This window comes from Cyclopterus lumpus, chromosome 16 (assembly GCF_009769545.1).
Source record: "Cyclopterus lumpus isolate fCycLum1 chromosome 16, fCycLum1.pri, whole genome shotgun sequence".
NCBI lineage: Eukaryota > Metazoa > Chordata > Actinopteri > Perciformes > Cyclopteridae > Cyclopterus > Cyclopterus lumpus.
This window is the reverse complement of record NC_046981.1, coordinates 14,799,960-14,826,442: the sequence shown is the minus strand read 5'-3', so window position 1 is coordinate 14,826,442 and position 26,483 is coordinate 14,799,960. Positions and strand designations below refer to the sequence as shown.

General features: G+C 42.6%; 4 protein-coding genes across 4 annotated transcripts in view; 3 read left to right on the top strand and 1 right to left on the bottom strand.

Annotated features, from left to right (window-relative positions):
• The window catches only part of gnl2 (guanine nucleotide binding protein-like 2 (nucleolar)), a 13,705-nt gene extending 10,580 nt beyond the window's left edge, over positions 1–3,125 (top strand). The window contains 12 exon segments of the mRNA XM_034553626.1: positions 301–405; positions 761–919; positions 1,191–1,236; positions 1,239–1,280; positions 1,283–1,296; positions 1,409–1,734; positions 1,736–1,894; positions 2,165–2,256; positions 2,547–2,626; positions 2,861–2,879; positions 2,882–2,943; positions 2,945–3,125. Of these exon segments, the coding sequence (XP_034409517.1) occupies positions 301–405; positions 761–919; positions 1,191–1,236; positions 1,239–1,280; positions 1,283–1,296; positions 1,409–1,734; positions 1,736–1,894; positions 2,165–2,256; positions 2,547–2,626; positions 2,861–2,879; positions 2,882–2,943; positions 2,945–3,004 (1,164 nt within the window). The 3' untranslated portion in view covers positions 3,005–3,125.
• Positions 3,020–5,552, bottom strand: dnali1 (dynein, axonemal, light intermediate chain 1). The gene is made up of 6 exons (XM_034553627.1): positions 5,391–5,552; positions 4,666–4,802; positions 4,425–4,594; positions 4,004–4,182; positions 3,576–3,739; positions 3,020–3,485 (listed from the first exon to the last, which is right to left on the bottom strand). Exons 1-5 carry the CDS (start codon positions 5,550–5,552, stop codon positions 3,695–3,697), a joined length of 693 nt encoding a protein of 230 aa, XP_034409518.1. The 3' UTR covers positions 3,020–3,485; positions 3,576–3,694.
• Positions 5,553–5,860: 308 nt separating this feature from the next.
• On the top strand, positions 5,861–9,365 carry snip1 (Smad nuclear interacting protein). Its single transcript, XM_034554114.1, is given in 6 exon segments — positions 5,861–6,178; positions 6,375–6,507; positions 7,774–8,303; positions 8,439–8,628; positions 8,630–8,655; positions 8,657–9,365. Coding segments are annotated over 6 exon segments (1,080 nt in total). The 5' UTR covers positions 5,861–6,017; the 3' UTR covers positions 8,697–9,365.
• An 835-nt stretch (positions 9,366–10,200) lies between these two features.
• On the top strand, positions 10,201–26,403 carry si:ch211-1i11.3 (mitogen-activated protein kinase kinase kinase 5). Its single transcript, XM_034554194.1, is given in 29 exon segments — positions 10,201–10,687; positions 10,792–10,931; positions 11,845–12,035; positions 12,210–12,378; positions 13,280–13,386; positions 13,591–13,761; positions 13,934–14,046; positions 14,281–14,440; positions 14,632–14,782; positions 15,010–15,066; positions 15,068–15,115; positions 15,333–15,382; positions 15,751–15,846; positions 16,293–16,377; positions 16,709–16,842; positions 17,593–17,720; positions 18,560–18,696; positions 18,810–18,915; positions 19,024–19,181; positions 19,942–20,143; positions 20,308–20,476; positions 20,918–21,083; positions 22,849–23,034; positions 23,143–23,248; positions 23,355–23,601; positions 23,891–24,003; positions 25,349–25,446; positions 25,563–25,639; positions 25,819–26,403. Coding segments are annotated over 29 exon segments (3,999 nt in total). The 5' UTR covers positions 10,201–10,350; the 3' UTR covers positions 25,916–26,403.
• Positions 26,404–26,483: the final 80 nt, after the last annotated feature.

The following is a 26,483-nucleotide window of genomic DNA, read 5'->3' as shown; positions in this document are numbered from 1 at the left end:
ACCACATTTTGACAAAGCAATCCATGGGGTCCACAGCCAAACACCCACCAACTATGAAGTGGATAAACGGTTCCCGAGATATGTGAAGAACAGGCAGACAGACACACACACTACAAAGCAAGGAATCTCCCCCTGTCTGTCTAAGATGTGAAAGGTTTGTAGCATATGGAGGAAATAAAGAAAGCCATTATCATAGTTCTTGTCAGATTCAAAACAGGCTTTGTTTTGCTCTGTCAAAAGATCATTTTGAAAAAGGTTTGCCAAGATCAAAAATCTTTTTTTTTCTTTCTTTCTTTTTAGGTGTGGCAGTACATCACTTTGATGAGGCGCATCTTCCTCATCGACTGTCCTGGTGTAGTCTACCCTTCAGATGACAGTGAATCTGATATTGTCCTGAAAGGAGTGGTAAGTCTTTATTTTCTTTATTTCTGTACTTAGGTTTTTTCACATGCTTCTGCTACAACCCAATGCAATGGACCTGAATCATGTGTGCTCCTCACAGCACAGAAAAACTGGGAATGTGGGATATTTGACAGCTCTCATACCTGGAACGTGATGAACAAAGAATTGAAAGTGGATTATTTTTGATAATACCCGGCTGTTAAAAAATGCCATATGTCGGAATCAGCACCGATTCTGATCCTCCAGATCCTTTTTCCAGATCCTAGGTTTAACATTTAAGCCACGTGGTCCCTGTAACTAAAAGGTTGCAGGTCCATATCTTAAACTGCATGCCTTTTTCTTCCCTTTCCTCATAAAGGTTCAAGTGGAGAAGATCAAGAACCCAGAGGAGCACATTGGGGCAGTACTGGAGCGGGCCAAGCCAGAATACATTCAGAAGACTTACCGCATCCCCAGTTGGACCTCTCCTGAAGACTTCCTTGAGAAGATGGCATTTCGTACTGGGAAACTTATGAAGGTCTGAATCTTCTTTCATTTTCTTGCTTATTCGTGTGCATTAATAGGATATACTAAAAACTGCTCAATTTATTTTTAACAATGTAATACTATAATGCTATCATATCAGTATAACTACAAGTATGAATTTGAATTCCATTTTATTAAGTGCAACACTAAATCCTTACGTAATACAACAGGTCTTGTTTTGGCTTCCACTTAAATAGCAAAGTGTATGTGAACCACTAGTGTAAATCCTTAACTTAATTAATGTATTCTTGGCATTCCTACAGGGTGGTGAGCCAGATATCACGGCAGTCTCCAAAATGGTGTTGAATGATTGCAGAGAGGACGTATCCCCTTCTTTGTGAAACCACCTGGGCTGTGGGGGATCACGAGGTAAGAGTTTATTCTGTTTTATCAGTGAATAACTTTTTACCTGCACCAACCTGGGCCTTGTGTGTCAACCTGTGTTTTGTGTCTAATTTGTGTGTGCGTGTGGTTTTTCTAGCACAAGGCACAATTGCCAGTTGAAGGACCCTCGAAGGCAGTTGAGACTGTGCAGGAGGAACAGACAGACAATCCGGATGCCATCTCGGAGGAACATGAGAAGCAGCAGCAGAGAAAGAAGGAGCAGGTCACGAAGATTCTGTCTAATGTGCGACAGAACTTTGGCAAGATCAATGTGGCACCTGAGTTCAACGAGGAAGACTTGGTTCCCGTGGAGATGCCTGACCTGGAGCTGTCTGACTTCTCTGGCTCTGATGGTGAGGAAGGCAGTGAAGAAGAGGAGGGAGACGGGGGCGACGGAGGAGATGGGGCCAATGTTGAACCGGTTGAATGGAAAGACTGAGGACGCCGAGCCCTCAACCTCTCAGACTGGCAAAGCAAACGTCAACAAGAGTTCACGGGCGGTGATTCGGGAGCTGGATGAGAAGATCTCCAAGTACAAGCATTTCCTGGACCGGGCCAAATTCAAACGCTTCTCTGCAATCCGGTTTGTCTCTTCTCCACCAACCTCACTGAGATATTTCCTTTGTTTTGTCCTAATTGCTTTTATCCAGTAACATAACATGAAGTTGTCAGGCAGGGAGATGCCACGCATTTTAGGTGGTCCGTGCTAACCACCCTTTAAATCCCCTAAGGATGAGCGGTCATTAGTTTTAATCTCTGATCAGTAGCCTGTTTCCAGAACTTTTGTCTTTGTGTAGTATCCCAACCATTTGCTTTGTTAGGAATTTATTTACTTTTGTTTTTCTTTGGACAGCATACCTAAGGCGCTGTCCGACAAAGCGTTCACGGACATCAAGACTAAACAAGCAGCGGCGGCGGCAGCAGCAAAGGAAGCGCAGAAGAAAGGTAGTCAATCAACATGTTTGTCATGACTTTGTATCGGGCAGGAGGTAGAATTTACTTTTTGAAAGATGTAACAGACCTGGACAGGGTTCCAACAAAAGGTTCACAGTTCCTCAGAAACAAAATAAAAAGCACATCTTACTGGCATGATGATGATGATGATGTATTCTCCCAAGTTTGACAAATTAAATCATTAATAGTGATTAGTATGGTATTTGGCTGTAGCCTCACAAAATGGGTTTGAGATCCAGCCATGCACTGAATTACATTTGTCAATCTTTGTTTGAATTCAGATGCAAACCAGAAGAGCAATAAGAGGAAAGCTGAGGAGGACGAGGAGTCCACCCAATCCCACAGACTGACGTCAAAACAGGTATGCCGTGTTTGTCCTCTACGTCAAACAGATCTCTTCTCTGTCGACGTGTTTGGTCAACTTCTGTTCCTCTTATAAAGTTGATTGTAGACCTGCTTTATATGACAAGTGTCATCAAATATTTGTTATATATATATATATATATTAAAAAAATGTTCCAATAAAAACTTGATTTACAGGATTGACATTGAAAAGCTCATGATTTCCCTCTGTTCTCTTTATCCATCTCTACAGAGAAGAGCAATGGACCGTGCGAGAAGGTCAAGAAAGTCGGTGTACGCTATTACGAAACGCACAACGTCAAGAACAAGAACAAGAAACAGAAAGATCCCAGTATCAGCGACAGCAGGCCAAAAGACCAAAAGACCAAAGCACTAGACTGGAGTCGTAAAATACAAAGAAATCAATTAAATAATGTTTTATTTAAACCAGCCAAAAAGGCCACACTTGTAGTGATAGTCAGCATTCCATCTTCTATCAACTCTACACTAAGTGTTAAATGGTCTTTACCAAGTGGCCACTTTATGCCTTATCTTGACCTTGACTGTCCCTCTGGGAAAAGGACATTTTTATCTTGCCATTTTAACTTTCTTTTCCCCTTCAACCCAGGAATGTTTTTGAATGACGTTTCATTCATCATTTACAGGTGTAATGCTCTCGGTGTTCAAGAGAAAGGTACAGTTTTTGTGAACTGTACTCACCATGCTATAATAAAATACTTGTTAATTACAATCGGTTACGTTTTATATTCATTCTACAAGACAAAAGGATAAATCTAACATTCCGTACTGGGAAATGGAAACCCAGTTCTAGTTTGGCGAAGTTATTTCTTTGATGAAATGATCATTCCCAGTTGGTCCTGAACAGGAAGACAAATATACAAATCTTAAGATAACATAGCTGCTATTGGTTTTGAATCTTAAAAATGGTTATTAAAAAGAAACATCACCTTGAGCTGCTGGTTGACTCTCTGCAGGAAACTGAATCTCGTCAGTATTCTTCTTTCCTCCACCTGTCGCCTTTCATTTTCTCTCTTTTCTTAGTTTCATAGGTTCGCTCTTTCTTCGATCAGTGCTGCTTCAGGTCTTGTTTCTCCTTTTCCAGATCAGAAATCTAGGCATGAAACAAGACAAACTTGTAAGTAAATTATGCAAAGAGCACTTCCACCATCTTTATTTTACACTCAAAGGGAAAGGGTGCTCTCTGCTGGATATCTTACTGAAAAACAGTTCACTATATTCCTATGTTTTCAATGAGGTAAACATTAACAAAAATAACTTATCCATGAAGTGTTGCAAAAATGTAAGATGTTGGGTCCTTGTGCCCTTTATGCAGTTTGGTTGTTATAAGTCATAATAAATGACTAAATGTCCTTACACTTTTCTCCATGTCCGTCTTGCCCTGCTCAGCCCACAGTGCTTTCCTCATTCCAAAAGCCATGCTGCTCTCATACAGTGTCTGGTAGACAGCAATAGTCATTTGAATCTCATCTCTGATCCTGCACATCAACAGACCCCTCTCAGCGCAGTTGATGGTCACTTGTCTGATCAGCTCATCTGAAATAGAGCATTAGGACAATTAAGCTAATGTTGATGTGGGTAGAAATTGGGCTTTCATTGGAAAACGGGAACATGGTTCAGTCAGAAAAAAACCTAATAAAGATATAAATCCAGCCATATTGATCCCTAAATAAACTAGAATGTGTGTCCTTTAGCTCTGTATGTATCTGTGTATAAATCAGTGTATTGATCAGTCATTGTAACCACAGTGATCACCAGCATCTTCCCCTCCTCCTTACCAAAGCACTGAGAATATAACTCCCTGCGGACCTGACAGATTCCCGTTTGTCTGGCCTGCTTTTGCTGCAGCTTTTTGTCGAGCAGTTCCTCGAGGCCAATCACGTCTGACCTGGTAGACGGTGCACTAGACACTTGCTGCACCCACAGTTGGTTTCCCTCCATCCATTCCCTGCAGTGGCAGACGTTGAGTGTGTGGTTTGTACTTTTTGAATGATATATTGTTGATGGTCGGAGCTCTACCTGGGCGGAAGGAGGCAGTTCAGGATCTCCTGATTTTCCTGCAGTGAGGCATCAGCAGTGGCTGATTTTGGCTTAGGAGGAGGTGGAACAGGGTTGGAGTTGGCAGGCTGCTGGGGGTTCACTCTCAAAGACCGCCCCTGTAGTGAAAAGTAGTTTACACGTTATATATTGCCTGTCCTAATAAAAGTATCTTTTTTTTTAAATGCCTGATACATTTTTAATACACTGCCCTGTAATACAATCACACTTTTGCCAGACCTGTTCCACACCCAAGCTATGCCGTGTATAAGAAAGGACGGTCGGCTAGCGACAGTAGTCCAGTCTTGCCGACTGCTGGGGTTTCGATGCAAGGCAACGAGTGCCACAGTATATTGTGTTCCACGCTGTAAACCCTTTTAGTAATATGAATATAATCAACCTTGCTCCTGTAAAAGACCACATTGTAAAGGTTTTGTAAATTAACGTTACTATATCTGTATTAATAAACATAACGTTACATGACTCGCATGCCATTAACTAAGTAGCTACATTATGTTTCGTCTAACTAACTGTCCATCTGTTTCTAAATAGTTTGTAAATTAATGTATTTTATTGTGTATTGATGTCCTGTATTCCTCCTCCCCGTCTGCCACAACTTCATTAAACCAACGTTAACTAAGTTAGTTAGCTAAGCTAGCTAGTTAGCTAGTTGGTTACTCTTTCGTGCCGTTACTTTGTAAACTCACCTTTGATGATTTCCGGTCTGTGCTTTTGCTGACCGAAATTGGATGATCGTATTTCAAGAGAGAGTCGTTCGCTGTCGACATTGTCGGTTCTTTGCTAGAATAACAAAACTGTATGTGGGTTTCAGTGACACAAATATCGATGTCATTTGTTTGAGTTGTCATGGTAACAACGTCTTGGTGTACCATTTCAGTTGGTCCGAGTGGAGTCGGCGTTTTTTTTTCTCGCAAACACTTCATTTTCATGACTTGTTATAGATATATATATAATAATCAACACAACACAAGGAAACAGCTGACGCGTTTCTGGGTTTCCATGTGTCCCTTTTACGTCTTAAAATGTGCTTTGGGAGTTTTAATGGAAATGCTTTTTTCAGTTTTTTTAAACACCCGCTTCATTCAAAAATACCGTAAAGGAGACACTCGTTCACACGGAACGAAAGTGAGCAGTTGGTTGTGTCCGTGGTGACAGAGATTCTCGGCGTACCACAGGAAGCGGAAGTGTGTAATTTGAGCACAACAGTCGAAGTTTTGTAATCGCGAGTTAGCTTTTGCTTTTAAACGCCCTTTTGGTTGGACGGCGATGTGTGTTTAAGTAAACACCTGTTGGATTGGGAGACATATGTTAAAATGACCAAAGAAAAGCGACACAGGAGAAGGGAGTCATCGGAGCGGGAGCCCAAAGTGAAGATAAAGCAGGAGGAAGTGAGCCCCGTTAGGCCACAGACATCACGCCGCTCGAGGTCGAGATCCAGCGGCAACTCGAGTCCACAGAGGAGAAGAGCGAGCAGGTATGGTGGACCAATAGTCACCATATGACTCATTTTTCACCACATGATTTTAGTTCTGCTGTGTGTGTTTTACTTTTACGGACAAAACAAACGCGTTGGTCCGCTAACTTAGGCTTTAATAAACGAAGCTCAGCGAACAAACCCGAATGAACACGTGAGCCGCGACTAACAACCGTTTGTTGTGTTCTTCGTGCAGGTCACCCGCCAGGACGAGAGACCGTTCACCGGGTAGGAGAGAGACCTCTCCGGTCAGACGAGGCAGCAGATCTCCCAGAAACAGAAGAAGTCGCTTGCCCACACATAGCGGTGCTGATGTCAAGATAAAGCGGGTGATTAGGTTCTAAATTAAGAAATGGAATATGCTTTACATTTTTAATAGAGATTGAACAGTGATTATTATTTGTAATTTGTACTGACATAATGTTCGTCAACTGTGTTCTCCTGTTCATCGGTACGCATCCTTTTTGACACAGGTATTACAATGGCTACTGGCTTCTAATGCAACCAGTCGCATGTTGTGCAAACGGTGCCATAACATGCCGTCTTACGGCGATGGGAAAAAGGAATACACAACAAATGTAACGGTGGTTTTAAACGGAGCCAATATTAGTGTGCATTATTGTGACACAATGCCTACTAGTGGTGATTAAGTGTAATAGTCTCACATTTAGCCGTCTTAAATGGTGTATGTCAATGTGATGGTTTTAGCTCTTATTTTAACTACAGTAACTCACCATTTATAACTGGCATATGCCAGTAGAAAAACAGTCGTGAGTGTCATGCCAGAAACAGTGATGACATAACAATAACAATGGCCACTCTTATGAAGGTAGATTTGTGTCTTTATTACGCAAACCAAAAACCACATTTCTTGTTTGTAAGTACAATTACATAAACTGAATATATATTATGTGTTAGTTTTGCTTATGTAACTAGAATTTTTAGCTGCAAATCAAAAATCGTTGCTCTAAAAAAAAGAAGAAAAGAAACGTTGCTCTAAAAAAGAAACCATTGCTCTCAAACGAAAAGCTACGAGTTGGACGTAGTGGGCGTGCCCCACACGCTGCTGAATGAGCCAGGAGTTTCTATTGGTGGATTCGGTGTGGCCCTTGGCACACTAACGGGAGGTTATGGTGAAGAGAACATGGAGGTAGTTGACATTATATTGCTCTGTTTTGTCAAAAATGTTAAATGTAGCAGCACTTCACTTTGTTTTCGTGTTGTTAGTATCGTGCAGTCCTCATGCCGTTCTTTTAAAAAAGAGACTCCAAAACACTAACGACAAAGTGAAGTGCTGCTACATTTAAAATAATTTTGACAAAACAGAGCACTATAATGTCAACTTACCTCCCATGTACTCTTCTCGTAACCTCCCATTAGTGAGCCAAGCCTAACCCACCAATAGAAACTCATGGCTCATTCCGCAGCATTTTTTAATTTAATTTAAATTTATTTTTTAGAGCACATCTTTTTGATTTGCAGTCAACAATTCTAGTTTAATTCTAGTTTGCTATTCTCAGTTCATATATTTTTACTTCCAAACGAGAAATTTGCTCTCAAAACCTTCTTCCGACTTCTTACCAAAACTCTTCCAGGAGCGGGAGGAGCATCGGGCTGGTGGTGATGAGCGGCGGAGAAGAAACGACCAGCCAGAGGAGCGGCGGAGCAGGTGGGAATCGGACAGGCCGCGGGAGAGAGAGAGCGGCAGAGACCGACCGAGAGAGCGAGGTGCACTCGCCTCTCAGCAAGCTGAAAGACAGCAGCACGATGAACAGCGCAGAGAAAACCACCAGCGGCACGGAGATACCCAAGAACAGGATATGGGCGAGTCCGAAGGAGGGGGTGACCCACCTGTTGAGAAAGAGAAGCCCAACTTTGGGCTGTCGGGGGCTCTAACCGAAGATACAAACACATTCCGGGGAGTGGTGATCAAGTACAACGAGCCACCCGAGGCTCGCATTCCGAAGCGCAGATGGCGACTGTACCCGTTCAAGAATGACGAGCCCCTTCCAGTCATGTACATTCACAGACAGAGTGCCTATTTGTTGGGGCGTGAGCGCAAAATTGCTGATATCCCCATTGACCACCCATCCTGCTCCAAGCAACATGCAGTATTCCAGTATCGGTAAGAATAACAATTGTCAGCTGCGGTGTTTTACTTTGCAGTGATTCAGAAAACCTCAACTTCAATTTGATGTTGTGTTACACTTGGGTGGTTTTGTTGCTATATCAGTAACACTTTCTGTCTGTATTTCTGTAGACTGATGGCGTTTACACGTGAAGACGGCACCAGTGGTCGCAGGGTCAGGCCTTACATCATTGACCTGGGTTCCGGGAACGGCACCTACCTGAACAATCAGCGCATCGAAGCCCAGCGCTATTACGAGCTCAAAGAAAAAGATGTGATCAAGTTTGGCTTCAGCAGCCGCGAGTACGTCCTCCTGCATGAGTTTTTCAGATACAAGCGAGGTGGACGTCTAAGGGGGAAGAGGATGACGACGAGGGTCTCGATGAGTAAATTGTTTCCACAACATTTCCTCAAATTGCTTCAGATTTTACAATATCATAATCAATATTGAACAAATAACGGCGGGGAATTGAACACTTAATGGAACTGGTAAATGTGGGACTTCATTACAATGATGGAACAAGGCTGGTTTGTATATTCTGTAATTACTGAACTATTGCTTAAACCTGCCACAAGGGTCTCAAAGAACACTTCCTATTCTCAGGTTGATTGTCTAATGTCTGTGAAGCATGACTGATCTCACATCTGACAGTCACAAAGTCTCACAATGCAAAGTGCTCGGTGCCAGATAACGATATCTTGCTAAATACAATAGTTAATTATATATTTTTGGATCACAGCACTCAGTACAAAGTTTAGCAGAAGACTACTCTCTTGTCTATGTCCCAGCTGCATATGTCAATGTACAATACGTGGAATGTGATATTGCATATTGTCAGAGTAAAACATTACAGACAAACAACTTGTAATGATATTGCCTTTCTTTTTTTGCTTTTGTAGTGCAGGGGAAAACATGTTAATGCTGTTATGTGTTTCCTTGCACCAATGCTGTGTGTATTTACAGACTTCCCCTTTTTTTTATTTGTGTCTGTTTGGAAGCCGACAGCATTCAGTCAATTTTCATTAATGTACTGTAAATAAAGACAGTAAACATTTGGATTGGACTCAAGAGTTTTAATGTAGACACCTCATCAGAGCTTTGTGTGTGTGTGTGTTTAAAAAAAAAAAAATTCTATTACAGATGAAAAACATTTGAATTGAACATTTTGAATTTGAGCATTAAATATTTTTATTTACTGGACACATGCGTTTATACATCTTTGCTGCTACTATCTACTTTTTGTTGTATTTGGTTTAGCGCGGTCTGGGCTCGGAACTGGAAGCCTAAGCTTTACTTGTACTGCAAGGAACTGGAATATTATCGGAATCTGGCCTTAAGTGTGCATAAGTCTCCCAGGGTGGGATCCTTGTTGAGCTAAATCACTAAGTGCTCACTAAAATCACTATGCTGGGTCTTTTAATTTTAGTGGTAGTACATAAAAAAAATAGACTTTGCTACAAGGGAAGGAGGAGGAGGGCGGGTCTAGTGGAGAGGTGGAGGAGGGCGGGCCGGGAGGGGGAGCAGGTGAGAGGAGGCGGGTCGAGTGGAGAGGTGGGCGGGTCGGGAGGGGGAGCAGGTGAAAGGAGGCGGGTCGAGTGGAGAGGTGGAGGAGGAGGGCGGGTCGCAAAGGGGAGCAGGGGAGAGGAGGCGGGTCGGGAGGGGGAGCAGGGGAGAGGAGGCGGGTCGGGAGGGGGAGCAGGGGAGAGGAGGCGGGTCGAGTGGAGAGGAGGGCGGGTCGGGAGGGGGAGCAGGGGAGAGGAGGCGGGTCGGGAGGGGGAGCAGGGGAGAGGAGGCGGGTCGAGTGGAGAGGTGGGCGGGTCGGGAGGGGGAGCAGGGAAGAGGAGGCGGGTCGAGTGGAGAGGAGGCGGGTCGAGTGGACATGTCAGTACCGGGAATGTCAGTGGATATGTTCAGCGAGCGGGGGCGGCGGCACACCTGGGGAATTACACGAACACGCAACCGCGCCGTTGCGTGTTTAATGGAAGTTGTCCCGGCGCAGGACACCATGCATTGAGCTTCAGCTGCGGAGTAAGGCCGACCGACATGTACACGACTGAGCGCAGGCGAATGAGCCTGCACGAGCTGAGGAGGAAAGATCCCGTCTGGGTGTCAGCTGGAAGTTTGTGGCAGGACTCTTCGACCGTAGAGCCGAGCGGGGGGGGCTCTGGCAAACCCATCGTGTCTCCACGCAGCCGGACCAGAGCCGTATCCGTGGCATACATAGTGAACGAGGACGCGTCGGTGCTGCAGACCGAGGAGAACTTAACCCTGAAATGCCTGAAGGAAGCATGCGCGGACGCACACGCGGTTTTCAAAACGATTCCATTCGAGAGAATATCCCTGGGCACCACTGACATCCTGGACAGCTTCTACAATGCAGGCAAGTGCAGGCACGCTGACAGCGGGGTGTTTTGGCCTGCGCATGCGCGCGGAACTATGTGTTATTTACGCCAACTAACCAGCCCTCGTGCATTTCCCCCACAGATGTAGCAGTGGTTGAGATGAGTGACTCTTTCTGCCAGCATTCCCTCTACTATCACTTGGGAGTGAGAGAAAGTTTCAGCATGACCAATAACATAATCCTCTACTGTTACAAGCAAGATAGCGATCTACAGACTCTCAAGGTAACCGCACGTGTGTCTATTGTTATGAATGAATGTCACAATTAAACTAGAGCATACATTACAAATTACACAATACAAATAGTCATTTTACCAATTATGTAAACCGAGAAAAAGCTCTGAATGGAAGAAGAAAAAAATGCAATGTATGCTAGTGGAGATAAGAGAGATTTGATAAAGGCGATATTATGTCCATAGTAAAGGCCATCATTTGAAATCAGGAGCAAATCAATTGCATTCATGAAAGACTTTAACTAATGAAACATTAAGCATTAAAAGTAAAAGCACTGACAACTCTCAAATGGAACCTCAGCTCCATTGAGGCCATGCAAGGTCTCATTGTGTCCCTGTATGATGTGTGTACTTGTCTCTGTATGATGTGTGTATGATGTGTGTACTTGTCTCTGTATGATGTGTGTATGATGTGTGTACTTGTCTCTGTATGATGTGTGTATGATGTGTGTACTTGTCCCTGTATGATGTGTGTACTTGTCTCTGTATGATGTGTGTACTTGTCCCTGTATGATGTGTGTACTTGTCTCTGTATGATGTGTGTACTTGTCCCTGTATGATGTGTGTACTTGTCTCTGTATGATGTGTGTACTTGTCCCTGTATGATGTGTGTACTTGTCCCTGTATGATGTGTGTACTTGTCCCTGTATGATGTGTGTACTTGTCCCTGTATGATGTGTGTACTTGTCCCTGTATGATGTGTGTACTTGTCCCTGTATGATGTGTGTACTTGTCTCTGTGTGATGTGTGTACTTGTCCCTGTATGATGTGTGTACTTGTCTCTGTATGATGTGTGTACTTGTCCCTGTATGATGTGTGTACTTGTCCCTGTATGATGTGTGTACTTGTCCCTGTATGATGTGTGTACTTGTCCCTGTATGATGTGTGTTTTCTCTTCCTTCAGGAGCAGTGTGGTAGTTACACATTCATCCCTTACGTAGTGTCACCTCAGGGCAAAGTGTTTGCCTGTGACGCCACAGTCATGATGACCGGCATCAAAGAGTTGATGCAGCCCAGTTTCCAGCTGGAGCCCCTGCTAACCCCGCTGGTGGAGAGACTGGTGCATCTGCTGAACAATGTACAAGTTCAGTCCAGGTCAGGAATTAACTGGAGGGCTTTGTTCACCATCGGGTGGGAGCCAAAATGTTGTATCATCTTCAGATAACGCATGCATTTGATTGTATTCTACCTCGATTCCCCCGTTGGCTGATTTGTTGAAGATTGTGAGAGTGTGGAGTGTTATCATTCCCCTCCTCTTTGTGCTGACAGCGAGTACTTCCGGGAGTCGATCAGGCATGAGATCCGTATGGCTCGGGAGCGGTTCAGCGGCCAAGCCCTGAGCGAAGAGTTAAGCCGCATCCAGAAACGCCTGGACAGTGTCGAGCTGCTCACCCCTGATATAGTCATGAACCTGCTGTTGTCCTACAGGGACATTCAGGTGTGTTTTTTTACGTGTGCATGTGAGTAAATGCCTCTGTGAAAGGTCATGGGTTACTACCACTGCTTTATACCGGCCACACGCGCGTGTGCATGTGCGTGTGTGCGTGCGTGCGTCGTTGAGATCAAAATACAGGCAGAGTTCAAAAAGCGTGTGTGGTCTGAAGTAGGAGGATCGACCCCCTACTGTACACCCAATGGCTCAATTTGTCATCTCTGTGATCCCATTGAAAGATGGTCTCTAGTTTTAAAAAAAAGCAAGAAATCTATCATCAATATATGGATTGGTTGCAGAGCCCAACATGCCATTTCTAATGCTTCTATTGAGTGAGCAAATAAATAATAATAATGATAACAAAGGGATTCATTTTATAGAAGGAAAATGTAAATCTCCACTACCTAAAGATGTTTGGTGTTTTTATTGGATTTATAAAAAGGTCTATGGATCAACTAATTTATTTCACAAAACTTTTAACCATGGGTAATTTTTGCTTGATGCCAAATGTGAAACACCCTCATGGTGTTATTACTAATTATTATCAGTAATACATGTTGTAATAATGTAAACTAGACTTGCGCAGAGATCACATTAGCTGCGATGCCAAATCTGGCTAAGGGCGGAAAGGGGGTGGCCCCTTCCCCACTTCCTTCCTCCCTTACTTCTGGCGCCCTTGCTCTGACCCCATCATCTTTGAACTCGGCCTTCATTTGGATCTCAACTACAGGTCTGTAGACCTCCAGGACCAGATTATGCCATGATGACACACACGCACACGCACACACACAGCCTCGCAAAGTGAAAACAATGCCAACCAGATGCCATTGCGGCTGTTAATTAACCGATTTCATTGGATGCCAGCATGGTAAATAATACATTGGAATTTTATACCCTCTTTTCTCAGGACTACGATGCCATAATCAAACTGGTGGAGACTCTGAACGACCTGCCCATGTGTCTGGTAGCAAAACATCAGAACATCAAATTTAACTACATATTTGCTCTAAACAGGTACCCAGATTGCTCCTCCTCCATTCCTGTTTTTCATTTAAAAAGTCAACACCATTCGGCTGTTGTAAGCACTTCTCTGGTTTCAGTTTAGTGTTTCTGTGCCATTCTCAGCCGGTAGCCTTTATTTGTCATTCATGTTTACATGATATAAAGGCTTTTGTTAAAGCACCTCAGTGCTGACGTCGCCAATTTGTGCCACACCAGGAGAAACCACCCCGGGGATCGCGCGAAGGCTTTGGAGGCCATTCTGCTCATTGTGGAGTCGGGGGTCAATGTGGTGTCGGACGTCTACTGCCTGTGTGGACGGATCTACAAAGACATGTTCATGAGCTCCGGGTTCACTGATCAACCCAGCAGAGTTAGAGCCTGCTATTGGTACAGCAGCTTAGTTTGTCACTGCACATCCTATTCAATAGTACCTTTCTGAGTGTTGCTTGTTTGTATGTGTTTGCCGTTTATGTTGCATCCTTGTTCTGCTGTGACTGATATCCTCATCTGTCATTGTGCCAGTATTATCCATCAGCGCTGTTTTTATATTATTCGACAGGTATGGAAAAGCTTTTGAGATGGAGCCAACTCTTCACTCGGGCATCAACAACGTGGTCCTCCTTATGGCTGCTGGACATGAATTTGACACTTCTATTGAGCTGCGTAAAATAGGTGCTTAATTATTGATCAGAGAGAATTGGTGACAAATACTAGTTTTGATCACTTGGCTAGAATACATGTTTACGGTCAAAGTTTATACTAGTTTACAGTACGACAGTGTTCCTGCCTCCGGCTCAGCTTCCTGGAAGATGAATAAGCTTCTAGTTTTGCACATATGAGCTTATTGGGTTGGAAATGTCTCTGTCATTTTGAAATAGTTTTTCTCCATGTTATGTTGGTGTTCAGGTGTGACTCTAAGCACCCTGCTCGGTAGAAAAGGCAGTTTGGAGAAGATGAAGGACTACTGGGACGTCGGCTTCTACCTCGGAGCAAACATCCTCGTTAACGAGCAACGAAAAGTCATCTTGGCCTCTGATAAACTCTACAGGCTCACGGCCCCTGTCTGGTGAGGCAGTTCTTCATCAGCAGTAACCATGCAGAACAACATGTTTAATCATTATCAGAATGATTCATTGATTTGATTAAATAATCGGAAACCTTTCTTGAACTATAAAGTATTGAGAGGGATTTTGGTCATTTTTGGTCATTTTTACTTATTAATTTAACGCAGATTAATGAGTTTAGTGTTTCTCTCAGGTATGTGGCATCCATCATGGAGACGTACATTCTATACCGGCAATTTGCAAAGCTACCCAAGGAGAAATCTCCTAAACAGGACACCATGGACTTCTGGATGGAGCTGCTTTTGCAGGCCTGTAAACCCACCGACTCAACAGGCCGCTGCCCAGTAAGATGTCAATGATAACTTTGACACTAACCACAACAATAACAAGAAAACTTTGACCTTCTCTGGTAGCCAGTATCTGTTAATTGAAACCCAGCGTTGTCCATTTTAAACTTAACGCCCACTGCTATAATTATGTTGACAATATTGTGGGATATGGTATATGGTCAGGAAATGATGGAGACAGTTTTGACCTACCATTACAAATAAATACATGTTCTGGTTTTCAGGTGCTCATTCTGGAGCCCAGTAAAGTCCTCCAACCGGCTATTGTGTGTGTGAGCGAGGGAGGACGAAAGTCGCACTGTCCAGTTAAAACACGTCACACCCTTACAGGTATGGAGAACCTCTGCCCCCCCCCCCCCCCCCCCCCCTCAGACACACACACACACACATACAGAGCCACCTTCTTTTCACTAAGTACCTGTCATACACTCAGAATAAATGTCTACGTGAATGCAGATGAAAGCTGCTCCTCGTGTGTAACACAGCTGTGAATTAGCAGTCCAGCTGTCTTAGTCCCGTGTTTTGACTTTCCTCCTTGATTCTACAGAAAGGCTTACACCAGTGGACTTTCCCATCCTCTGCAATTCGGGGAGTGAGGTAAAGTGGAGCACATCATGTGTAATGTCTGCCAACTCATCTGTGAGTTCTGGGTGTGTTCAAAGGACCCAAAACATGGAGGTTGTCTTGGAAACCTTTTGCCTGTCAGTCCAATTTGTGTTGTGTCAATATGGATTCAGGCGTCTGTTATTTGTAGACTATTGTTGATTATGCATACTGATCAGAGTTGCCATGTACTTTATGGATGTGGTTTATGGATACACGGTCTGCTTTAATCTTTAATCCCTTTGTGTCATCAGCCTTTATGTCAGTTTTTGACACTGCAGTGCATTTTCGTAACAAATACATTTAGGATTAGGACTATTTAAATAAATTAGTTAAATTTGCCCTTTTTCCCCCCTATAAAGTGCTTCAAAGATTGATGAGCGGAGCTGCTTCCTGTATGTCCACTACAACTCAGATGACTTCCAGCTCTGCTTCCCCTCTGAGCTTCACTGTAAAGGGTGAGTGACTAATACATTGGCAAAGATACAGTGTGTGGGCGTGTGCACCTAGATAGGGAAAACAGACCATCAACACAGGGTGCAGGAAGATAGTCATCTCTAACAAACAGGAAGAAGTTCATCATGCAACATGCATGCAGGACATGCATTGTCCTGTCATGGTTTCACACTTTTCCCCTGATCAACAGTTACAGGTCGTACGGCTCGTATAATGTGATTGCAACACACTCATTTCAGCGAAGCTAGTTGGCCTATTTTTATTTATATATATATATATATATATATATATATATATTTCTTTCTTTCTTCTTCTTTGGCAAAAGTCTACAGGCACGTCTGATGTCATTGGTATTCTCTTCATTTTACCAAAAATTCACTGAAACTTCATTCTACCAAGAGCATATTCTCATGTGCAATAATGCCTCCTCACATTGTTCTCTCACTAGTTTCTGCGAGCTGGTAAACTCTCTGCTCCAGCTGGCTGAACAGCCCTCCCAGGACCTGGACCATCTATCTGAGGGAATACTAGAGGTCAGTCTCAGTCCTCCATTCCGCTGACTGTGTGCTCTATTTTAGATCTCGCTTGCCTCAACACGTAGAAAACAACTGCAATCACTGGGTGGAAATCCAATTCTCAGCAACACAAAAACATTCCCAAAACAGAGTGTTATGTTTTCCAATACCGATTGGCGTTTGTTTGCAATATCCCTTTGTGTACGTACACATTCATAATTAGTTATTTATTCTCAGAATTTGTTGATTCTGTTTTCAAGGCAGAAGTCCCTGTTCTTTCCACACATTCCTCACAGTTCCTTTGATGTTCATACTTTCTGATTCCCGCCGTCTTCATTTCTCCCCTCAGTACATCTATGATACCAATGATAACGGCGACAAGGTGGTTCTGGGTAAAGGGACGTACGGTGTGGTGTACGCTGGGAGGGACCTGAGCAACCACGTACGCATCGCCATCAAGGAAATCCCTGAGAAGGACCGCACGTAAGAGAAACCAACACCCGCACTGTTTTCCTTCACTCAGCTCTTACTGGGGGACACACTGTTTCCACCAAGAATGTGGTTTTCCATAATAACCTTAATGGGGATACGATCTGGCAGAGATGCCACTCACTGGCAGGCTCTGGGTCCTCGGTGCTCTTTAGGAATCTTCGGGGAGATTGATGAGTGTTTACGCTTTTCATTCTTTGCTTGTTACTCTATAAAGGGCACCATGTCATGAGAAAATAACAGATTCCATCAAAGGAAAAGGAAAGTTTAAAGCATTTCAAGCATCTAAGAAGCAGCACAGTATTTATTGAGCTGTACTCGAAACAGGGGGAGAGACTCGTCGAGTGTGGTGAAATAGCAGCTGTCATGTGACATCATGTTTTTCAAGTAGGAGTTTAGCATTTCATTTATTTACTTAAAGTCTAAACCTGATAATTGTTTGAACGTGCTACATTCTTCTCAACCAACTATATACTAATGGTGGTGTTATGAAAAACATGATTTAACCTTTAGTTATGCATCCCCAGACCTTTTCTTGTTCTTTTTGACCAATATCAAGCCGATTTGACCAACACTGTTTCATCCTGCAATAACAGTCTGTAGATGTTGATTGTATATACAGTGTATATATATATATATGTATATGTGTGTTTGTTTGTCCATCCCACTTGGTTTTAAAACGATGAACTTTACTAATCTAATGGGATGTCGTATTGTTGACGTTTTATTTCTCTGTTTTTCCAGGTACTCCCAGCCCCTTCACGAGGAGATAGCTCTGCACAAGAGGCTGAAACACAGAAATATTGTCCAGTACCTGGGCTCCGTCAGTCAGGATGGCTTCATCAAGATCTTTATGGAGGAAGTACCTGGAGGTATGGATCCTAAAATGTAAAATTTGAATATGTTCAGCTCTAAAGAGCAGAATAGGGTGTAACCATCCATAACTGGACAGACATCCTTATCCAAAATCTACACAAACATAAACTGGCTATATAATATATATAATAAGGTAATAACTTCTAAAAAACATTTAACTGAAATCACACACCTTGCAGTATGAAACTTAAAAACATTATATTTAATAAACCGTAAAGTGTCTAGAATTGCCTAAGGATGTTTTAAAATTAATGGTTGGCAACATTCAATCAAAAGGCTTGAAGACCAACTAAATAAATAAAGTTATATTCTGTTCTATCTGCTTATGCAATTACTCATGCCTTTTCTCTTATTTTACACATAGACCTGGAATGATACATCAGTGTTGCACAAGCTAATGACTATACATTGGAAAACTAGTACTGGGTCACCAGGTTCTTTGAAGCTTTCACTGGAATGAAAACGCACTTCTAAAGAAGTCCTTCCAGGCTTTCTTCCCAGCCCCTGCTTTCGAGTCTTTATTTCCCAAGTTACTGTGACTTTGGTACAGGATGATGCCTTTTATTAAGCATCAAGGAAGTGAGCGTCGGTCTCGTGTTTATGTGATTTGTGTGTGTGATTGCGTAACGCCATTTGCCAGAAAGTGGGCGGTTTCAACATCCTGCTCATTGGAGAGAAGAAAAAAACACCCAATGTTGGAACAAATCTTGGTTTGATATTGCCACATGTAGCTGGGAAATGACTTCCTTTTCTATAAAAACAGAGAATTACAATTTCCAAACTTTTCCTAAAAATGAATCTGCTTCCATCATTTATAAATGTCTTCTGCTTGAAGGAAGTTTGTCATCTCTCCTGCGCTCCAAATGGGGTCCCCTGAAAGACAACGAGGCCACCATCATCTTCTACACCAAACAGATCCTCGATGGACTCAAGTACCTTCATGACAATCAGATAGTCCACAGAGACATTAAGGTGAGTGGGGCCCTTTGGGGGGGACAATCAAGAACAATGTCATCCTACCTTTATGGTACCAGATCGTAGTGTTTGTGAAACGTCTCCATGTGGGTGCTGTGTCTTTGCTGCAGGGGGACAACGTATTGATCAACACATATAGTGGAGTGTTGAAGATCTCTGACTTTGGGACCTCTAAACGATTAGCAGGGATCAACCCCTGTACCGAGACATTCGCTGGTAATATGCTGTGTTTTTGAAAAGTATTAACTACATTAGAAGGATTTGTGTCTGAACTGATGACAATAGTGGTATTTTTTAAATCGCTTTCTGATCATTTTTCTATAGGAACTCTTCAGTACATGGCCCCAGAGATCATAGACCAAGGGCCTCGGGGTTATGGGAAGCCGGCTGATATCTGGTCCCTAGGGTGCACTATTATAGAAATGGCAACAGGCAAACCACCCTTCCATGAGCTGGGAAGTCCTCAGGCAGCTATGTTCAAGGTAACTAAGGGAGAGATAATACATGCAGATTGTGCGTTTTCATAAAAGCATAGTTGTATATTTTTTTGGGGCTTTTGAGTGAAAATCATAAAAGTCCCTCTTTGGGGTTTTGGACTGAAATATCTTAACTATTGAACGGGTTGCTATTAGATTTGGAACATACTGTCCCGTCTCAATGAGGATGAATTATAATAAATGTGTTCTCTTTTCATCATCGTGTCTAAATTCCAAATTGTCCAAAACTTTAAAGCATCAGCTGTACTTTGTTTAATAACTTTTAGCATTCTAACACATTAAACTAAGAAAAGGACCACGGTAAACATCAGCATGTTGGCATTGTTATTGTGAGAACTTACTATGTGTTACTATGGTGGTTGGTTTTTAACTCTAAGCGTATGTGGGGGTACCTAACACCCACATGCGTTCATGTCATATGGGACAGCTGGTAGTAATGAGTAAAATGTCCAAGTCAACAACATATCCATTGAATTTGTTTTTTATTATTAATGCATAACATCGTGCCAAAAAAATGTTAAAAACACAAATTGGATGTTGATGTGAGCGTTATTACAAGTCGTAAAAGTCATATTTACTGTAACATGAACGCAGCATCAGTACAGCCTCCCAGAACTACGGGCATGCTATATAGACTCTGGTTGAACAACTATTCCAGCTTTTCTTCTCTCTTTAAAACACACACTTCCTAAAGTAAAGTGGTTTAAATGAACATTAACAACTTCCTTTAAACAATCCCTTCAAGGTGGGCATGTTTAAGATCCACCCCAAGGTCCCAGAGTGCATGTCGGACGAGGCCAAGGCCTTCATCATGAACTGTTTCGTGCCGGACCCCGACGACAGAGCCACAGCCACCAAGCTGCTGAGTGACACCTTCCTCAGGTCGTCTCCCAGAAAGAGGGCCAAAGCTCCGCAGGAATCGGAACCTAAGGACTACCTTTCTGCTGGTGAGGCTTCCCGACACTGCAGAATCACACACACTGCTCTTTTCTCTCACATACATTGTTTTTTTTAAACGGTTGTTGTTGCAAGTGGTTTTCTGAAACCTGGCTCATGTCAGGAGTTATGAACCCTCACTCGTATCTAACCACACTCTCGTCGGGGCTTGCAGCTGACTACCAACGCAGCCTGTCTGTACCCGTCTCCATCTTTGTGGAGGACACTGATTCGTACTCGGGTTCGATCGACCTGTCCTGTTCCCTGGACCTCAGGGGGCACCAGTCCAGCCTCACAGCAGATGAAAACTCCGAGAGTCCAGCCAGCACCAGCAGCTTCCTGTCGTGAGTTTAGACTATTGCTCAACAGAAGATAAACCGTGTTATAATCTCTGCATCAGCCACAGTTCTACAGGATCTTACATCAGGGGAAAACCGCACTGTGGTTTCAGTCGGATAGTCTTTTGAGGTTACATCCTGTGTCTGCATAAAAAGGGCATAATGCCACTCTATCAAATGTTACAGACAACAGTGTCTCAGATGTTTGCAAACTTTCAAGAGTTTTCAGGTAGCCCAAGCATCTCCTTATTTCCACTACAATAATGATAAACATTTTAATTTGAAAAGGTTTCCGCAACATTATGTATACGTAATAAATTATTGAGACTTTTTTTTGTAGATTTCCCTTTCAGTAGATTACATAGACATAGATTACTTGTTTATTTAGTTCCTGACCTTTTATCTGTTGCTCTGGTTTGATTGAGCTGTGTTGCCTCCTACTGTCAGAATACCAGAGGACTCCACATCAGACTTGAGCAGTCCAGCCTCAGCGGAGGAGAATATTGGTCTTTTTATGCTGAGAAAGGACAGTGAAAGGAGAGCCACACTGCACCGAGTGCTTACTGACTACATCAACCTGGTGGTCTCTAATGTACTGGAGTCTGTGCCTCAGGTAGGTGAAGAACGAAAACAAAGGTCAAAGCATTGTGAAATCTATTTACTTCAGGACTTCATACACAACATGTACACACATATATATATATATATATATATATTTGATTAACAGATTATTATTTCTGTTAATAATTATTGGCCAGTTAATAAATTCCACAGATGCTGTTTATCAGTTTTCTAGTAGTCTTAGCTACTTGGCAAATACCTTATATGTAAATGATCATTTACACATAGTAAGCAGTGTGTGTGTGTGCCCTCTTAGTTTAATATCACACACATTGTCCAGACATGTTCTTGCACTGTTGGCATTGCCAGAATCCTCACAATATGAACCTCTGTGTGAAGCACATGGCATGATTGTCAGCAGTGGGTGCAAAGTTGGCTTGCGAGTTAACTATCTCGAGCCAAAGGGCATTTCGGCCATTTTGTTTTCCACTGAAAAGCTTTTATGTCTTGTGCACGGAAGCATTTTCCCCCAGAACAAATGCAGCAAATATCAGTAATCTACAATCACAGATTTTATTTATATTGTGTGATGAACGATTTTATGCAAATGTTTCTTCAACATTAATTAAAATCAAATATATCAATTTAAATATCCATAGAGATTTAAAAGGTTAGAATCTGAAAGATTTATGTGCACTTATTGCTTAAGTGCTTTGAGCAAAGAATAATGAATACAAACATTAAACTATGCGTTTTTTAATAGTGCACCACAGCTGTTACTGCAGGGGTTCAATATCAGAATTGGCATTATTGGCCAGCTGTGAGTACACATGCCAGGAATTTCTTTGCTCGCTCTTTTTGAACATTCACAGATACAGAAATACAGCTCAAAACATAGCTGACCCACATGTAGATGAATATTAAAAGTCTATACACATATATAAATAAACGAATAAGTCAAACATTCAGTTCAAATCAGTTCACTGATGCAGATTATAACATTTTTTATTAATTAAAGAAAATATAGAATAACAAAGGTGATTTTGATGACAGATAATATTGTTTTTATTGGTCTCACCTAATGAGCTGGAAATAAAAGGCTGTTACCATCCAAGCAAAGAGCAGTATAGTGAGTTAAATAAGTCTTCCAGTGTTTTCAGAATTAGAGTTGTAATGTACTTCCTTCATAAAAAGCTGCCTGGCATGCTATTAATTCAATTCAGTTTATTTTGTATAGCCCAAAATCACAAAATACAAATTATCATCAGAGGGCTTTACAATCTGTACACATACGACATCCCTGTCCCAGGACCTCACATCGGATCAGGAAAAAAAGGGGGGAACAGGTCAGCACTGGTTGAGGGCAAGAGATCATCAATCTTGCCTCTAATAGTTCAAATCTTTTCATTGAAGAAGTTCATGAAGTCATTACTACTGAGGTCTATAGGAATACACGGCTCCACAGAGCTGTGACTCTCTGTCAGCCTGGCTACAGTGCTAAAGAGAACCTTGGGGTTGTTCTTATTTTTCTCTATTACTGATGAGTAATAGGCTGCTCTGGCATTACGGAGAGCCTTTTTATGTGTATATAAAATATATCTCACCAAACTAGGCGTGATTCTTCCAGATTGGTGGAACGCCATATGCTTTCAAGCTTTCGTGATGTTTGCTTTAGTTTGCGGGTCTGAGGGTTATAGTTTGTCTGCAAACAATGACAGAATAATGATGACACTGAAAACGCATCTGGACCTCAGTTATTAAGGACATGTGGTGGTACTATTTCCTCATTTTTCTAATAATGTTTCTTTTATTAAAAGCATGACAGAGGAGCAACGCTGACTGCAGACCACATTAGGCAGCTCATCAGCTGCCTGCGAGACAACATCCGCTCCCCTGACAGGAAGCATCTGACCAGCTGCCTGCTGGAACTCCGAGCCACGCTGCTCACCGCTGCAGTGTCACTGAACAGCCTGCAGGCGGTGCTCTTCAGCTTCCAAGACGCAGTGAGTTGCTACTCAGTCCACACACCAATTTCTGTCCTGGTGATGACACTCCTGTCCTACAGGTGTTGTGAGGTCTTGATCATGTGACTCTCTCTGCTGTGCATGAAGGTAAAGAAGGTGTTGAGGCAGCAGCAAGTGAAACCTCACTGGATGTTTGCTCTGGACAATCTGCTGAGACAGGCAGTACAGGATGCTATCACTGTGCTCCTGCCAGGTACAGCCTCTTCTTATACAGACACGTTTAGTACCTCGGGATTCCTCTTATTTATGAATTAGTTGTCTCTGCTTCTTCCACTCTTCCGCATCACTCCCTCTCTCAGAGCTGAAACTCCAGCTGCAGTCCTCATTTGAGACGGAGGACAGCACTTCTGAGGAGCAGTATGCTGACCCCGACACTCCTGTCGTTATTGTCCCTGACCACCTGTTTGAGCCAGACGACACGCAGCAGACCACATCCATATACGAGATCCTGCCCACGGCAGACCGCAACTCTCCTCCAGACCTCGTCCTCAACAGCAGCTGCCCCCTCAGTGAGATACTGATGGGCCTGCGACTAGAGACCAGCAGGTAGCATTTAGTTGTTGTTGTTGTTTGATCGTGAAGCTTTCATGTTTGTGATGAATGGTACATTTACTTGTGATGCATTTGAGGGATGTTGTGATGAACGGCAGTATTGTCTGTTTAGTTTTCAAGGCTAAATAAACTGACATTTGGATGTTAAATGAAATGTGTTTGCTGTGGAAAAAACTCAAACCCCTCCAACAACGGCATCTCTCTTTGGCAGTACACCGTAATTAGGAAGATGTTTTAAGTTGCACTGCTTTCTGCTGCGTAATGATGGGTGTTTGTGTTTCAGACTGCTGAGTCAGCTGAATGAGAAGGAGAGAGAGTATCAGGAGCTCCTGAGGATCTCTGTCCAGAGGAAGCAGGAACAGATAGATGCACTGAGAAAAGCTGCAAACGCTGAAGGTAACCACACGCTTTGTCACATGCATAGATGGCACAATAACTTTGATATTACTGCCAGGTGAATTTGAGATTAAGCTTTAAGTTTCACTTTACACAAAGCTCACATCTCTGAAATGTATGTTGAGTGTTATGGAACAAGGAGAGGAGGTAGCGCAACTCCACTGTAGGAAACATGCATAGCCCTCTTTCTGTAAAAAAAACACACATTCTTAAGTTAAAGGAAAGCAAAGATGAAACTTTTTGCAGTCTGAGATTTGGCCAAATCAAGTCGCCGTCTTCATTTTGATGTTCAATATTCATAATGGGACGTGTACCCCCAGAGTGGTGCAGCGAGGGAACGCTGTCCAGGGAAACACATATAGGGAATTTTAAACAAAAAAGACTGCAAGTCTGGAATATACAGACGCAATGTCTCGCATCGCGTATCAATATCAGTTTCATTGCCAAAGTATGTTTATCCATCCAATAATTTTTTTTCGTGGTTCTCAATTTTCTCACACAATTTCAAGAACAATTTCTGGGAAGATGGAAAAACAAATTAATTCGGTAAACCTGGCCATATGATTATTGTGTACATACAAGTAGGTGAAATAATAGATGTGTATATAAAAAGCAATGAACGACAACATACAATGTCTATAAGTGTTTCTGTAAATTGTAAACATGAATTACTATATAGCAACGGTAGAGGGTGCAAAACATACTTTTATCTAGCCAGGATAATCCCATTTGAAATTAGGATCCATCAAGTACTCCCAGCTGCATAAAACAAACATTCAATATTTGGGTATTTGATTTGGTTCAGGCGCCATCATCAAACCTCTGATTCCAGTTAAAGTAAATGTGTTTGTTATGATTCCCTCCACTCACAATATTTGGTTAAGAAAATACACCAAATTAATATGGAGGATGTTCAGCCCAAATTGATAGATAATCTTGCTATTTCATGCATCTACATTTGTTTACCAACGCTGTGAGGAGTGAGCCATCATCTAAGAGTCTCCGAGTTGTCCGATGATTAACTGCACAAGCTGCAGCATGACGAGTATTGCATCACGCGGCCGAGCCCTGTTTGGATTATCAGCATACTCTGTGACGCTCCTTATTGTTTCTTCACACTTGTGCCAGTCCATCCCGACCACGCCTCGGCTTTCCGGCTCTGGGTTTCAGATCAACTGGTTCTTGTCGGAGGCGTAGATCATCGGCTAACGTGCTTAAACTTGACTTTTCCGTTTGGATAATGGTTATACAGTCTGCCTGCACAATGCGTTAATGCCATGAAATGCAGTCTGTCTGTTATGCTAACCATCCAGTCTAAATGCCTGTAATCTCTGTACATTATTAGATGGTGGATTGACCACATGGAAAAGCTCTAAACCAGAAGAGAAGGCTTTGATGCGCTGGCTCAAGTCTGTCCCTGTAGATCAAGACACTATCGATAAGGTAAACTCAACTTAAGATGGGCCTTTTTTTTCCTTTTTCTTTTTTCACTTCTGTGGCTATTTGGTATCATGCATCTACCCTCTGTTAATCCAAACCTGTGTGCTCCTGTTTTCTAGTTGCTCTCTCACAAGTTCACCTTGGACTGTCTCTTCTACATGGCCTCCAGGGAAGACCTGATGTACTCTGGAATAAGGTGAGCTGCCTCCTCGCATCAGCCTCACGCATCTGTCCATGCAGAAATGTGAGAGGCGGATGGCCCTCAAAGGCGGTGGTGTAGTAAAGATTTGACTTTCATCAAAAAAGTTTCAGTTGTGTTTGAGATGGCTTGTTTTATAATGCTGTATTTCAATTTGTCTCAAATTGTTGTTTCAGAGGGGGAATGCTGTGTAGAATCTGGGCAGCGATCGCAGCTCGCAGGAAGACCCAGCTCAGCACACACAGTGAGGACGGCGAGGACACTCTTCTTTAATGGCGTCTGATGTTGTACATCAAAGGACAGAATTATTGACAGGCTGGTCCTGTGTCATCTGGAGGAAGTGGTGAACAGGGCTGTGTCTGCAGGGACCTGATGTAAAGCAGGATAGATTTCAGTTGCCTTGTCAGACGGTGAATGTATGTTTCTTAAAATATATTGACAATTTCTTCTGGTTTTAGGTAGAATGCAAAAAGTCAGATCTTGCAGGCCTTTAAAATTAATATTTTGTAAATTTTCTCAGGGCTTTGGCAAGTGGGACAACCATTAATTAATAAAGAAAACAGCTGACAGAGTATTTGTTTATCTACAAACTGGCACGATAAATACATATACGGTATAAATGAATGTGGCCTTCTGACAACGCTATTTTACTGTGCAGGATTTAGCAGGACCCAAGTTATTTTTATTATTCAAACGTGGATCATTTGTACTGTATGTGCTCTTAAAACTCATTCAGATAATAAAAGAGAACCTTAAATCTCTCGGACTGGCCTGTTATCTGCATACTGCCATTAGTTTGTAACAGAGCGAGTGATGGAGGCTGGAAGAAGTGAGGAAGTGG

Excerpts from the sequence above, each read along its gene's own strand:
- dnali1 (XM_034553627.1), bottom strand. The coding sequence starts at position 5,552 with ATGACAACTCAAACAAATGACATCGATATTTGTGTCACTGAAACCCAC. Across the intron at positions 4,803-5,390 it reads CAGACCGGAAATCATCAAAG|GGGCGGTCTTTGAGAGTGAA; the intron begins GTGAGTTTACAA and ends TTTTCACTACAG. Across the intron at positions 3,740-4,003 it reads AGACGGACATGGAGAAAAGT|ATTTCTGATCTGGAAAAGGA; the intron begins GTAAGGACATTT and ends TTTCATGCCTAG.